General features: G+C 40.5%; 1 protein-coding gene across 6 annotated transcripts in view; it reads right to left on the bottom strand.

The window, feature by feature from the left end:
- Positions 1-1,387: 1,387 nt before the first annotated feature.
- LOC138015704 (discoidin domain-containing receptor tyrosine kinase B-like) overlaps positions 1,388-16,236 on the bottom strand; it is a 28,229-nt gene continuing 13,380 nt past the window's right edge. For 4 of the 6 annotated variants that reach the window (XM_068862976.1, XM_068863180.1, XM_068862906.1 and 1 more), the window contains 8 exons: positions 10,882-10,985; positions 9,306-9,466; positions 8,867-9,040; positions 8,236-8,383; positions 6,376-6,921; positions 5,931-6,038; positions 5,091-5,456; positions 1,388-3,979 (listed from right to left, as the gene is read on the bottom strand). In XM_068862976.1, coding sequence (XP_068719077.1) covers positions 3,864-3,979; positions 5,091-5,456; positions 5,931-6,038; positions 6,376-6,921; positions 8,236-8,383; positions 8,867-9,040; positions 9,306-9,466; positions 10,882-10,963 — 1,701 coding nt within the window. In that variant the 5' untranslated portion in view covers positions 10,964-10,985 and the 3' untranslated portion in view covers positions 1,388-3,863. Of the gene's footprint in view, positions 3,980-5,090; positions 5,457-5,930; positions 6,039-6,375; positions 6,922-8,235; positions 8,384-8,866; positions 9,041-9,305; positions 9,467-10,881; positions 10,986-14,439; positions 14,514-16,221 lie in introns of those variants that run through there. The other 2 variants (XM_068863041.1, XM_068863106.1) reach the window with 2 other exon arrangements.

The raw sequence follows: 16,236 nt of genomic DNA, 5'->3' as shown, positions 1-16,236 counted from the left end.
AAATATTTTTTAACACAAGAAGAGAAATTTCGTATCTTCAAGCGGCCATGTAATATTCTATTTATTATATAAACACCAATGAAATACTAAATCATTTCACGAAAGGCGTGATTTTCATATGTAACCATAGCAACAGAGTGATCTTTTTTTAAGTGTGAAGAAAAGGCTTCACGTGTGAAGATATCATGTTTTCGCGTGAAAGCTCACTTGGTATTTCATTGGTGTTTATATAATTAAAAAAACTTATCAGACAAAAAATATTCAGATTCGGCCAATTTCAATTTCTTGAAGTGTGATCAGAAAGTGGAAAGTGGAAAGTGGATCATCCTTGCGGCTTATATTCCCTTATTCAGTTGTGAGGCAAGAAAATGTATTTGTCCCTGTAGTGTAAGGATCCTCTTGGTGACAGGATTATCCAAGCTTGGAGGTTGGAGGATCCAAGTGCTAGGAAGATCTTAGCACCTCACAAGGGAGATTATAGCACAATGCTGTGATAGGGACAAGGAAACTAACGTGACGGAAACCTTCGTTCTATCAATTGTTGTACCATAACCCCAACCAGGAGCTCAGAACCAATAGCCTACAACTCGACTTCTAGGCATTTTCACACATCAATATCAGGGTCTGTAAAAACGCTGTTTCAGAAATACAATGAAGTTTTACGCTCTTAGTAAGGTACGGATGTACTCCTACCCCAACTGAAATGTCTGCTTGTAAGCCAGCGAAAAAATCACTCTTTTATCCATGTAAACAGCCCCTCATTGCTACGACCTTCCGAGCTCTCCTAAGAAGATCCCAGTGCAAGAACCAACACAAAGTATCAAATGTGTAGTAAATAAAGAATACGAACAATGCCAATAAGACCCTCCTCCTTCCACGTAAACAGCCCCGAGGTTGTCCCGAAGAACGTTTTAGCATGAGTGCCAACAAACGAACGCTATGTGGGTTGCGTTTGTTAGTTCTCTACTCTGCTCTGAGAGGCGTTTCTACAGGGCCTCCGGTTTTTCTCTCTCTCTGCAAGTCGAGAATGCCCGTTTCAGATTGAATTTGATGTTTAACATTCAATACTGGTAACTCATTCAATCAAAAGTGCATTCGATCTTTGTCTCGGTGGCCTGTCAGGGATGTTATACATGTAAGCTAAAACACCAGGCCCCATTTGTTCGAAGCGTGGATTGCGCAATCCACTGGATAAATCACTATCCACTGGATAACTCATTTGTTTTTGCTAGTGTTTATCCCCTGAATAGTGATTTATCCGGTGGATAGCGTTATCCACCTTTTGAACAACTGGGGCCAGGCGCCCAAGATCGGAGAATATATCTTCATCAATGAATTTTTCCACCAAGAAAGAAGTAAAAGAGCAACTAATCAGTTTGCAACAACATTTCGCACACCACTCATCCCTAAAACATTTATTCAATCAAATAGCTTTGTTTTACAGACAACGACAAAGAAATGAGCACTAGTTTGTCAATAAACCTCTTTTGCAGTGTGACGTCTCCAGTCCGAGAGGTTTTTCCCTGGCTACTTCGGTTTTCTCCTCTTCTCAAAAACCAACATTTGATTTGATTTGCATTAATTTGTTGATTTCAGTTTACAGTGTCCCCAATTAGTGCTCCAATGACAGAAGACTAGACACTTAAATAAAGTTCCTTTTTTTTCTAAAGAGAAAAAATCCTAAAAATATCCTCATTTAATTCCACAATGGTGGCCATAGCAATAATATAACAACGCTCATAATTATGAGCTCTTAACAGGAAAATCTCAGTTTTAACCAAATGTTGAAATAAGATATAATAGCGAACGGGAGAGCCTCATTATCCAAGCGAAGAAACGCTTTTTGCCAATGGTTTGTCTTTGCTTCTTAAAAAGCTTAATGTAATCACGCCAGGCATACTTCACTAACACCATGAGAACAAAAATTTACAGTTTTGCTACTTAATTCTTATAATTTCTCGCAAGTAGACAGGATGAACGTGAAACAACTCTACATGTATCTCGCGTACTGAATGAATACGTTGGTGTTTGTTCTGTTTCATCAAAAAAGTTTCCCTCTATTACAGGACATTAATGTTGGTATCACTAGGTTCGCTATGAGCAATAAATCGTAGTTTTTTTATACACAAAAACCATAAATGTCGTGCGACTTGTTCTTAACATTTATCAACGCTTAATTATAAATTGTATAACAAACCACATTGAATTATTCTAATTTCATTGACAGCTAAGAAAATCCTAATGTAGATCACCGACATCATCAGCAATCATTTTGCTAGTCCCCTTTACAACTCTTTTTTGTTTTGGCCAATTTCCCCTTCTTTCGTTTTAGAGGGTACACGGAGTGACACTGAGTGTACACTGAGGGCACACTGAGTGACAAGCCATAAGAATCTTTGTCCCCGAAGAAGTCTATCGCTTCTTGGGCTTAAATAGCACATATAATTATAATTGTTTCTGGGAAAGATAAAAAAGCCTTTAAAAATTAAGTGAAGCGATGATCCTCGCAGCAATTTTTGCAATTGCGTAAAGAAGCCTGAAAAATTCAGGATTTCAACGGGGTTTGAACCCGTGACCTCGCGATACCGGTGCGACGCTCTAACCAACTGAGCTATGAAGCCACTGACGTTGGGAGCTGGTCATTTGTGGGTTCCAATGTTCCCGTTGAAGTCCTGAATTTTTCAGGCTTCTTTATGCAATTGCAAAAATTGCGTTCATCACTGCGAGGATCATAGCTTCACTTGATTTCATATCCGCAGTTCATATATGATCCATTTCATATACCATTTCATCTTTTAAAAATTGTTAACAGAAATGCCAACTTTAGGGCCTGCTGACGTATTTTTTGGGGTGCGTTGCTAAGGATGTAATGGTCAGTTTCCAGCTTTTGTAATCCAATGACCCCAAATATGAGGTCATCATGTCACGCCCATGGTCACATGACCAAGAAATGAAAACTCTAAATTTGTCTACGTGCTACACAATTTGGGTATTTAATCAGTCGTTTGATAATTTGTATTCGTTTTTGCATCCAGTCAAGCAGAGATAAACGATGCTGAAATACCCATAACATTTTCAAAAAGGATGATTTGAAAAAATCAATGCTTAGCTATATTCTGTATTCGGGGGTGAAAAGTGCCAAATAGAAAAATGAATTCAATTTAGAGACCGCCGGAAATTTAGCTTTTTCTCAAACCGGAAGTCAGATCTGAGAACGAGCGCGAAGAAGGGAGAGGAAAAGCCTTCGATGCAAACAACAGTTCGTGCGGTGATTTTATGCTTGCTTTTTTACTTTAACGTCATGTAGCAGGTCGGTGAGTGGGTTTTTACGTTTTCTAGTCAGCTCACGATACGAGGACGTCAATCACCGGAAGTCACACTTGACTTCCTTAGCAACGTCCTCAAAAGGATGCACTGACTACTAAACCCAGAAGACAACTGTGAGCTAGCTCTTAGGGAGGTCTTGTGAAAAAATGAAATTCTGAAAGAAAAGCGGAATGTAACAGCGTCAGTGTCCTATAGAAAAAATACTTTACTGCCTGTACGAATAAGACTTTCCACGCCCTAAACCAACCCTTCCAATCAATATTTGAGCGTGTATCGATAAGTGAATGGGTACGAGTCTGTACAAGACCCTGGCCGTGCTAGTTAGTATATTTGCATTTCCCATTTCAGTTATTTTTCGGGGGCCAAAAGAATCATGAATCACATTGTCTCAAAAGCTCATCCGATGCTGAAACCAACCAGGAAACCTGTTTTATCTGTACGAACCCTTGTGAGAAAATGAGCGGATATATGCTACGCCGCCATGTTGCCTTGCTGCCGAAAACAGTTGCGGGGTGCAGCGGTAAACTCCTTTTCGTTCATCCCTCACTGCAGTCACTGACTTTCCTCATTTCTGCAAGGACTGCGGGGTTTTCTACCTCGGAGGAGATTTCTCTAGATTCAGGGCGGATGTTTAGCGCAACGTTTGTATCAGCTGAAGAGGAAAAAAAAAGGTAAAGTTAATAATGCTACCGGTATCTTCTACTCAACATAACCGGCTTTCATTATAGACCGAATGCATAAATGGCGGCCAAAAAAATATTCTTTTGTTTATGTGCTAATTAGCCTCACTAGCCTCGTTTGCATGGACAAAATACAAAAGAAAGGTTGCTTGAGAGCGAGGCTAGTGAGTCTCATAAGCACATAAACAAAAGACTACATTTTTTGGCCGCCATTTATGCATTCGGTCAATCAAGTAAAAAATAAATATGTTACCGAAAAATACATATTTACCAAGAATAACAAATTACACAATTTCAATAAGAAATGGTCGCTTCGTTCACAGGTTTGCTTGTTCGTATTGTAGTAAGTATTTTACTAGCGTTGTAATTTTTATGTTGTAATAATTTTTTTAAGATTTTAAAAAATATATTGTAATGCTATTTTGCTTTTGCTTACTGGTGCCCTCTTTTTCTTTAGTGAGGAGTTGGTTGTCACTGGAAGGGCATTGGCCACACCCAAAATTCCCTGACTCAAAACAAAAATCTTTACTTATTTATTCCGCCATCCAATGAGCGGCGTGAAAGGTTCGAAAGAGATTTAACACTTTTTTGTTTAGTGCTTAAGTACAAATTTGATCATTTCGCTTCTTTGTTAGACAAAAAAGGGGAAAAGTGCTAAAAATGTTAAAGGGACATGTGGGAAGCGAAAAGCTCATCAACCTTATCATTATACACTGTAATTACCATGTTTTTTAACCACCGGAATCACGTAACCGGCCTATAGAGCTGCTTACAGATTTTTGATCTTTAGGTTATGCAGGCTTTGCCTTCTTGGCCAAGGGCGTCAAAGTCGAATTTCACTTTTATATTTCTGGCTGTTTAAAAAGAAATAGATACCAGGTCCACAAGACAGTAGTTTTGACGCCTATAACTATGCATGATAACACAATTATTAAATTCCGTTTTAGTGATGTCCGGAACAACCAAAGTCGAGATGAGTTGAATCACATGCGAAGACCATGATCATTCCAACAATTTTTAATTGCTTGGAGGCGTTATGGTTCTCGTCAAAACCACATAAAAGGAGTATCCCTACTAGCTTACCCTTGAATGGGTTTCCTCTCAATTCCCTGTTCCTGAAGTTATTCAAGTTGCACTTTGCCGATATGAAATCCATCTCGTCTTCTTCATCTTCTTCTTCGTCGCCTCGTTCCAACATTTTCTGTTTCTCAATGCGCATGACAGCGCCTGCGTCATTCCTGCGGTTCAATGAATTTTTCTTGCTAGGGTTTATGATTCTGATTGGTACGCGGTCTATGAGGTTTTCGGCGCGCGTACGTCGTGTTCGACGCCGCATTTTTAACACGGCGAGGAGGCTTATTAGTAACGCGGCCACTACTCCTCCAGCTACACCAGCTATTAGCCATATCCCTGGAATACTCTCTTCTAAGTCAGAGTCCTTTTTCGATACTGGAAGAGAGACAAAAAAAAAATGAACAAACTGTAAGATGAGTACGGAGAATTGCAAGAGGCGGTATCTCAAGTCTCTGAAGGGTGAAACGAAACTCATTTTAACCGCTTCTTTTCTCATTTTAACCTTCCCCCTCTTCGTTCAATTTTATCGATTAATACTTGTTTCAGGGATAGATGTTTCAGTGTGGTGATGAAGTACGACATCAACGTAAAGAGGTTCCCCGGCCAGCTTGTAGCTCACATAGAAAATATATTTTTTTGAAGTCAGCACGAGTATTAACACTTCATAACGTAGTGTTACAATACTTAATCAACTATGGGTTACTTCACAGCGTTTAAATGACAGTGAAAACTTAAAAGGGGTCACCTTTTTTTAATCTAATTTTAAACTTTTAGCAAAAGGTAAGTGACGCAAGCGTTCAGATAAGACCCTTCCCATTAAAGAAAAAAAAAAAAAGTAAATACACTCACAGTCCACATTAATCTCGTCCGTTCCGTTGATAACATGCACGCTGCCGTTGCTTGTGGTGGGTGTGATCTTTGTTCCTGTGTCTGAAACCTCTGTACCAGCTAGGTCCACTATTCAGTAAGAAAGAGATTGACTCAATTGACAAACAGGCAGACAGACAGACGAGAAGATGGTCAGACTGATTCCGGTTTAACTATACAATAGATTGCCAGTGAGCGCAGACGTATTTCTGGCAGTCTTTCATTCTCCCCCGAAAAATAGTTTTTTTCTTTTGGGGGAGAGAAACGACAGCTGGAAATATGTCTGCGTTCGCAGGCTATACAACAAAATGCTGGTCTCAAAATGAAGGATCGAGTGACAACCCAAATGACTGACTCGGGACTGATAGCCGTGGCTGAATTGTTTACTCACCCACTGACTGACTGATTCAAGTAGCAAACTACGCACCTGATTCAAACTCTACTTCGCTAATCAGCACCCACGAGCCATAGTACTGAAAATCGCAAGTCACATATTTTCCGACGTGTCCATCAAGATTAACCTCAATCCAAAAGGCTCTGTTACTCCTGGATGACCTCGTCGTCATGCTGGGCTCATAAATAGTCTTCCAGGAAAAATACTCGCCGTCTTTGGAAAACGATAGTATCACCTTACTGAACAACATCTTTTCATGCTGACCTGGTAAGCTCAGAGTATGAAATCGCACACGAGAAAAACGTCGAAGCGACGAAAATACAAAGGTGACGGTTGGTTGCGGAGTTTTAATATCCTGCCAACCAATCCAGTCAATCCAGTTTGGATTACCGGTATCGTTCCAGTCTGCCATATAGCCTGTCATACCATCGGTCAGCTGACCAAGCCCGTTGTATAGTAAACCTCGTGTGGCTCCAAAGGACAGTCTATTTCCATCATAGCCCTTATCACGCAACGAAGACCAACCAAGATTATTCTTCCGAAGATTTCCTTGGGATATTCGGTATGATACCAAACCGTCTGCAAAGCAACGCATTGAGTAAAAGTCACATCAACTGTTACACCTTAATGGGAATCAGTCAAACATGTCTCAAAGGGGAGAGCACGAACGGCACGAAAGATAGTCCCATGCGAGGCGCTACTGTAAAACTAAAAGAAAAAAGGAGAGGTAACTTAATTCATGTGACAGCGAAGTCAAATGTCTCAAAACTATGAAGCAAATAGCTTCAGACTCAAGCTTACGAAAGTAACTTAGAACCAAACAAGATGGCCAAATTATTAGTAGCTTTATCAGTGTTTAAAGAAACCTTAAATTGCTGAGGCACCATTGAAGTGAGTGTACGCATAAGAAAAATTGATTAATTGCATAACATGTGTCAATAAAAATCTTAGCTTAAAGGTGCAAGGCGTCTCGTTGCCACCTATTTTGATCAAGTGGCTCGGAAACTCGCTAGTCAGAGACGAATCAACCAGCCGATGAGACCTCAAAAATTGGACAAACACTACACCCTCCTCGTTTTGATCTCTTAGTCACGGCACAATGGCGGGCATCCGAGCCCCTAAACTGGGGAAGTCGGGGAGTCAGGGTGGTTTAGTGGTCATCAACCGTGCCTCCCACCTCTGTGACCCAGGTTCAACTCTGGCCTCGAGGTTGTATGTGGGCTGAATTTCAGTCGATCTCAATCTGACTCCGAGGCTTTTTTGTCCGGGAACTCCGGTTTTCCTCCCTCCTCAAATTCAAAATCGACTCCCAGCCTATTCCATCAGGCTGTGGTGCTGTGTTCCGAGGTCATACATGGGTCGTGTTCAGGTGCCGAGCGCCTAGCCGGCAGCACAGCTCCTTCGGCCCGACCTCGTTGAGCTGCGCCCTTAGTAATTCAGTCTCCGACTGCGAGAAAGGGCGATTAGCAGATCACATATTATTATTTATTACTACCACAAAACTCTTGATGGACGTTAAGAGATTTGCAAGTCGACATTTTGAGTGAAAACTCTCGACCTCATTCGTTCTGGTTGAGGAATGCCGGCTGATTAGCTTTGATGACAATACGATTTGCTAGCTCTGACGAAGCCGCCGCTCATTCACTCTTCACTTCACTTCACTTCACTCTTGACCAAGGGAACAGTCGCTCCGATAAACGGATGATAGCCAATATGCCTATTTCGCGGGCGCTGTCACTTGATTAGCGCATGCGCGTGGATTTGAATTCGGCTCTTGTTAGTTTGCTTGATACTCAGCATCTTATACAGTTGTGCGAGGTAAATAGTTTTAATTGCACGATTATCTTTCGGAAAACCGTTTTGATATCTATTTCCAGACGACACACAGCTCACCGTGCTTAGTCCAAGAACACCCATGAACATCCATTTTAAGACACCATCTATCTCCAACTCCATTGACAACCACCAGACGAATATAACGAGCAATGCGTGAAGTCAGGAAATAATGTTTGTGAAGTTCAGAGCTGTTGGATTTTATCACCTACAATAACAAACAAAGGAAACAATCCTTTTTTTACAAGTATAGTACCCAACAATTCGCTAATAGCCAAAAATATTTCTTACGAAACTCGTAATCCAAGTCTTACTTGATATGAATTAAGAAACCAACATATGAGAGGTCATTAATTTAAGAGACATCCAAAACGTGTGACCAATCAGACTATAACCAGCCATTGTCTAGGAAAAGTATCTCGGGCTCATTCCCCGAATAGAACCGAAAAGCCAAGCTGCCGTCTCTTCTTGGGGAAGCGGGGCGCACAAAACAAAATCAGTAGCTCGAGCACCCTATAAAGAATGCAAATCTTTTAGGTCAGAAAAGGAGGACCTCGTGTGCGAGCACGTTTCTTTGATTTTCAAGATTATCAAAAGTACGCTTCAGATGCTTAATAATCAACGTGGAAAAGATTATAAAAATAGAGAACTAAATGAATAAAATACCTAGGCTGACTGAGAAAATTCTTACCGTAACGGAGACATCGTTTTTATGGTAACGCCGCCATTTTAAGTCTCTTTCTCTCTTGTAAGCCACAAAATACTGTGACACGTACATGGAGCTATAATTGCCAGTCGTTTTATTCTTTACCAGCACCCCAGCTGTGGACAAAGCTGTAACGCGCATGTTCCGTCCTAAGTCAAGCTGTATAATTTAAACAAAAAAAAAATACAACTGAGCGGGCTAGCTTTTCAAACACGCTGATCTTGTCTATGATTGCGGTCTTATCTCCGCCCATCCTAACTTAACCAGCCTCATATCATTTCTCCATTAATTGTGCCCAGTTATATTCAGCTTTTAAATGTTGAAAATGGAGCCACCTCGTACAGCCGTTTCTCATGCTTTAAGGAAGAAATTGGTGAAAAGCTCATCATAGATGTCCCAGTTTTAAACGATGGACCGCACTAACCTGTATAAATGCTCTCTTTAACTTGTCTCTGTTGTGTGAAGTACACCAGCCCACTGTGTTACTGATCCTCGCCTTATGAGCAGGGAACTTAATGTGATCTCCTGGGGACGAGGCACTCCAGCCATCATCTGGAATCGACATGGACAGCGAGGAATCGCATTCTATTGAAAAACAATTTTTAATTTAGCGCGTGAAATGTGCCTTGGCGCAAGCGCTTGCTTGGTCGCTTCTTAGGGCCGATTTACACGGTACGACTTTGTCGCATGCGACAACGGCTTACGACAGGCCCACGACATGATTTACGATTGTTGTGTACGTCAGAAAAAATGTCGCAGCATTTTAAAACATGTTTTAAAACGCTGCGACAATCGTAAGTCGTGTCGTAGGCCTGTCGTGAGCTTGTCGCATGCGACAAAATCGTATCGTGAAAATCGGCCCTTACGATTTAAGAACACCCAGAATGAAGCTACTAGACAAGAGTATGGAAACGTGTCTTTAACGTTAATATTATAAGATGCATTCATTAATTTAATCTTCAAATCAGGGAAGCTTTAACTTTTGTCTATCTGTGAAGGGTATTCTTAAATTACCATTACATTGCCACAGTTAAGAGTGGTTTAAATTGATCGCGCAATTCAATACACTTATGAGACTGTCTTTCACGATTATATGTTCTCTTGTTTGTCGTTAGCTAATCTTGAGCAGATGATTTGACATCTTTAGCGGACGCAGACTACCTGTAGTCATAACTCAAACCTAAATTTGCTTCTTTTTCGCCCGAATTGTTATCATAGACCACGCGCTTTTGCATTGAGGATCAAAACTTAGACCAGAAAAACTCTCCGGGCGCAAAAATATTTCAGGAAAAGTGTTGCCTTTGTAAGTACATTGCCCACGGTTGGACGGCCGGGTTCGTACAAATTCTGTAAGAGGCGAGACCTACACAGAGAGGAGTCAGGCTGGCGTATAGTGGTCATCATCCGCGCCTCCCACCTCTGTAACCGTATGTGGGATGAGTTTCTGTCAATCTCAGTCCTACTGAGGGGTTTTTCTATGGGTACTCCGGTTATCCTCCCTCATCAAAATCGACTCCCAGCTGATTAAATCTGGCAGTGGTGCTGTGATTCAGGATCAATCATGAGCCCGTTGGCTGTTCTCTGACGCGTCTTCCCGATTTAATCGCGCCAGTAACGACCTTCATAATTCAGCATCCAAGAGTGGAAGGATGTACATAAGTACATAAACAGCGATATCACTCACGATGTAGTTAGTATGGGTAATCAAATGGTGACGAGTGAAAATGGGGAATAGTTTCAGGCGCGTTTTGTCCAAATTACTCCCTAATTTCACGAGTATACCATTTGATTAGCTATTAATAACATGGGTGACAAATTACTCCTTAATTTTCAAACCTGGACACCATTTTGGCACTGAAGGAAATGTTGCCATGGCAACATTGTAATTTCACATGTGAAACTATATATTAACGATGAAATTTCGCGCCAAAACTAAGGAGTAATTTTGCCACCCATATTATTAAAAGAAAACTTTCCTTCGACGCTGATGAGCGACATACCTTGTTGCTCGTCCAAGCCTCCCGCCAAACAGAACGGAAATTGGAGCACCAGGAGAAGTAGAAGGAGAATCTTGTCATTCATTCTGTTCGCTGGAACCAAACGTCTGTATAAAGAAAAAAACGATGTTTTAGCCGTCAGTGAGAGAGGAAATACTATTATAAATCTAATCACTTGCTAACTGATTAATGAAGAAGAAGACATACATAATGAATTGTCATTGCATTGTTTAATTTTTAAATCAATCAGTGGGTCCGTGATCCTGAATCGGCCGGTAACATCTTAAATGGTGACGTCGACAACAGCAAGCACATGGCTCGCCACAAAGAGCTGAGAAAAATGCCTCGCGAGATTTAACAAATTGAATGTGGTTCAGCGTTGTCTGTGCTCTTATCGAAAATGATATTCGTCATCAGAGTGGTCAAAATGTTGTAGATTCAAGAGGCGGCTGGATTTGCATCTTAAAATCTGGTTCTTCGGAATTTTACTCATTGAAATTCTTCGTGACATGGATGGATTTCCAATTAGTAAAATCTGCGACAAAATCCATTTCAGATTTTGTGTTCGCTTGGTAATCCGAAAATCTAGCTTTTTAGATCTAAATGCGAAGAGCAAGCGTGGTCATCACTGTTTCGCAATCTGACTGGTTTATTTCCCAAAACGAGCGTTCCTGATTGGCTATTACAATTGCGTGACACATTGACGGGAGTAGCGTTGTCTAGACTCTTTTCGACAACGGCAAATTAGCCAATCAGATTGCGAGACCACAAGCAATTGTGTTAAAAACTGAATTAGCGCCGCCTTTTCCTCACATGCGTGGACGAGTTATGGAGGGAAATTTGCCTCGGGAGGCCGTAAGGAAAATATCAAGATTGAGTACGAAATAAGGAGGCGCGTTTTTTAGACGCGGACGGCAACCGGAAGAGAAATTTGACGTGCCAGGACAGTGGTGTCTCCCACTCCCAGATATTTATACTTATCATCTCTAATGGAGAAATGAGACTTCGCAATGTAAATGTGGTTGCGTGAAGACAAGTTAAAGGGGCAAACAGCTCATTTCCGGTTGACGTCCGCGTCTCAAAAACGCGCGTGCCTAAGCTCCCAGTTCCTTTACTTCGATGACGTCCCCGAAAAATAACAGCTGGCAGAACAAAGACGTGGGCAATGCTAGTATTGGATGCCGGCGAGAAGCACGGAGCAAGGGGACTATCATGATCTTCTTTCAATCGAGGTTTAAATAAAGAAAGACCCCGAAGCTTTTCGACAGTTCCATCGACTGGCTAGAGCGTGCCTTAAACCATTCTCGCTATGATTGCACCTTTGATAACCAAGCAGGACACACCGCACATGCGAACGTCTTTTTGAAGTCAGGTGAACGGAGTCATGATGTAATTTCATTGGATGGCCTGAACCCCTCAAACGTTTTATAGTTTCCGTTCGTCAGCGTTGGGTGAATAAATAACCCGCCTACGTGAGCAAACGGTCTATACTATAAAAAAATGAGATGAAATGCTACACATTATTTTTTTCTGATTTCCTAAATCCTCGAATCTGATTGTAAAGATAATTCTAAATGGTCGGGATAACACAAGTGTTACTAATATTTTTAAAAATACAACCACACATTTAAGGAACGTGTTTCGATGTTTCAAACATCATCTTCAGCCATAGTGAGTGTGACATCAAAATTTTTACAAGATAATTCGTGCATATATATAACTATCAATACAATGATTCTTTGTAGATTAAATGTTCGTTACAAGTAGGTAAAATTCAAACTAACCAACAATACTCATGATAGAAAACACAAGTGACATCGGTAAAAGCTTTAAAAGTGTAATGCTAGACAGACATGATCAACTTGTTTGTTGAGTTCGGGTTGAGCGGTTGAAACCCGAACTCAACAAACAAGTTGACCATGTCAGTCTAGCATTACACTTAAAATTAAACCTTTACTGTTATGTCAGTTGTGTTTTCTATAATATTGTTGGTTAGTTTGAATTTTATACGGCGATGGCTGACGACCGTTCCTCTTCCTCCGTCAGACTTAGAGTAAGAGGAAGTGATCGTATTCTGAGCGGGTATTTCAAGAACCGACTTCAATCAACTTATAGAAAAATCAATGGTTATACGCTATCTCTAAAGGAAACATCTTGAGACGATTAGTTAGGGAAATTAAGCAAGGGCTAATGCTGTTTTCAGACAGTGCGGTTCCAGGACAATTGACCCGAAATGCTATCGTGGCAAAATACTCATGCATATTGATAAAAACATATGTCATATCTGGTAGCGTCTTCCTTGTAAGTCCTTTCAAATTTGCAAAACAGGAAGTTTCACTGCTGCTAGTTTTCGTATTCGTTCGGCCTACCATCCGAAAAACGGACGAAACTTTACCAAGTTTGTTTGGTCAAGATGGCTGGATATTGGCCAAGTTCTTTTTTTGCGTGTTTGTTGACCTCGACTTCGTCTTGGTCCATAAACACGCAAAAAAAAAGAACTTGGCCAATATCCAGCCATCTTGACCGAACAAGCTTGATCAATAAAGGATTCATGATATGGGATAAAACTCTTTTTTTTTTTTGGTGACACCAAAAAAATATCTTTGGTCTTGCGGGACCAAGAGAGAAATCCCGAGCGGGCAGTATAGTTCCATGCTCGGGTAGCCAATCAAAGCGCGGGATTTGGTTCATTTTGCCCGCTCACAGAGCTAGTCATATAATAAGAATGGATATGCCTCGTTCTTCAAAAGATGCCGCTTTAGAAAAACAAAAGTGGCGAGGTATTCTGAAGTCGCTCCGAAAAGTGCCCTAAAGTAATAATGGCACGTACCATATCAAGTGACCTTTCTGACTTTGAAATCTTCAGTTTCTTGCAAGATCTCTTATGCAACAAAGATCATTTGCCTATTGCCTTGCAAGGATTGGGAAAGTGTTGTTTTACGTTTGCTGCAAATTAGCACGGGAAACCGTCTCATTGCCATGTGATACTTTTGCTAAATTTGGCAGACTTGATACTGTTAACGATGAGATGATGCATGCCAGTTAAACGAGGAGATTATAATTCCGGTTTCTTTACCAGCGCTTAACAAATTAGCCCGAGTTAGTTGAGGTCACAATTCGGACTTCTTTCATACTATGTAGCTTAGCTTCGCCTCTCGAGAACCCAATTCTTTTACCTCTGTTACAAAAATCCAGCATCACGTGGCAAGCGCGAGGCCTCATTTACAAAGATGGATACGGGAGCAAGAGAGCATCAAGGAAGAACCTTGAAAAAGATATCCAAGACTCTGTGCTTCAAAAGACTTCAGGAAAACGCAAGTTACCATGCAAGTTACTACTTGTGTTCGAAGATCAGCCTTCAGGTTAATCAATTTGCAAGATTATTGTATACTTCAGTAATGCGAAAATTGAAATAATAAAACCAGTGATCAGCTTTAATAACTAAATATGGATAAAATGTCATATAATATAACATACTTTCACACAATATACTGAAATAACGAAATATGGACAGATATAAATAGGAAACTAAAGGAGATTGTGTTCTGGGTGTATACGCACTTATGTCCAACGAATGCAAGAAGCCACAAAAGCTGCTTCGTGCGGGGCTTCTGTCCTCGGTCTTCAAAAAATGGCTATTCTGTTAATGATGGAAATAAAAATTCTTAGCCTTTGGAAACGTCGAAAATTGAAACCATCTGCCAGTTCTCCAAAGTTCAGACAAAAGAGTCATTAACACACCGCAATTCACGACGCGGTGTCACGGTGATATGTGCGCCCCGGGACATGTGTATCCCAATTAACTTATCACTAGTAGTGATATGTGTATCCCATCAAACATGACGGCCAATGATATGTATGTCCCCACCCCTCCCCCACCAACGTAAGACGTTACTAATGCACCCAGACGTTTGCTGTAAACAGTGAAGAAAGCAGGCTTAACTTACAACTATACTAGTAATAGTTTTCATTACATCTGTCCCCGCCTAAGTTAGTATGAAAGGCAGTTGAGCTACGTTAATAAAAATAATATATATACTATATATACTAACTATATATATATATAGTTAGCTTATATATATATATATGGCGGCGATCGAGCCAGTTAGAGTGCTCAATGCAAGGTAGAGTGTAACTGTAGAGGGCTGTGAGAATTAAAATATAGCTACACGGTGATTGCCCTACAGGCCTGTTTCGTAAGACTTGAAGCCACACTCTTCAGGTGTTTTATTCACACTGCTGCGCACTTATTTTGAAACATTCGTAGGCCTGACGGCAGATGAATTTAAGACACGTTATAGAAATCATAAAACATCTTTCGAAAATAACACCTATAGAAATTCAACTGAACTCAGCAAACACGTATGGTCGCTAAAAGATAACAACATAGAGCATGAAATTACATGGCAAATTGTTTGCCTCGCTAAACCGTACAGCAGTTCAGCTAAACGTTGTAATTTATGCTTGAGCGAGAAATTTGTCATTTTCTGTGAACCGGAGCGCTGTACATTGAACAAAAGAAACGAGTTAGTATCATCATGCAGGCACCGCGCGAAGGCGCTACAACAGAACAATTAGCTTAGCACCTAAGCACCAATATGTATGCAAATTTACTTATAGTGTTTGTGATATAAAAATAAGTGCGCAGCAGTGTGAATAAAACTCCTGACGAGCGAGGCTTCAAGCCTTACGAAACAGGCCTGTAGGGCAATCACCCACCGTGTAGCTATGTTTTAATTCTCACAGCCCTCTATATATAATAATATATATAATTATAAGCTGAACATGTTCAAGGCAACTCGATTTGCATCAGATCTGCTTCAATGTTTGATTTTTCAATTGCTAATCAGAACAGCACTTTGGTTCTCCGTGCGAGTTTCTACTTCATGACTCCCACAACACCTTGGTCATGTAGAACAATAAAAAGCTAAAAAGAGAAAGGCTGATATAACGGTGAAGGAATGTATTGAAGAAAGCCAATATTTCGAAAGGCACTGCCTTTTTTCATCAGGGTTTTACAAGGAATGTGTTCAACACTCTTCAACCTTTAGGTCTTAATAAGAAAGATAAAATGTACTCCACCTTTTCCCTTATATTTCTTTACCATTTCTTCTTATTATTGTACCGTATCCGTTAAGTCGGTTAAAGAATCCTTATCTTTAGGGCTATATCAAATCACACCCCATATCGCTATTCAAATTGTAACTTCAACTTCTTTGTTAACCGTAGTCATTGCTTGTAAAACCCTGAGGAAGAAAGGCAGTGCGTTTCGAAATATGGGCTTTTTTCAATATATTCCTTCACCGTTATATCAGCCTTTCTCTTTATTATAAGGTCCTTTACCCAGGATCCGGTGCT

This window comes from Montipora capricornis, chromosome 1 (assembly GCF_036669925.1).
Source record: "Montipora capricornis isolate CH-2021 chromosome 1, ASM3666992v2, whole genome shotgun sequence".
Taxonomy (NCBI): domain Eukaryota; kingdom Metazoa; phylum Cnidaria; class Anthozoa; order Scleractinia; family Acroporidae; genus Montipora; species Montipora capricornis.
This window is presented reverse-complemented; position numbering and strand designations above follow the sequence as displayed.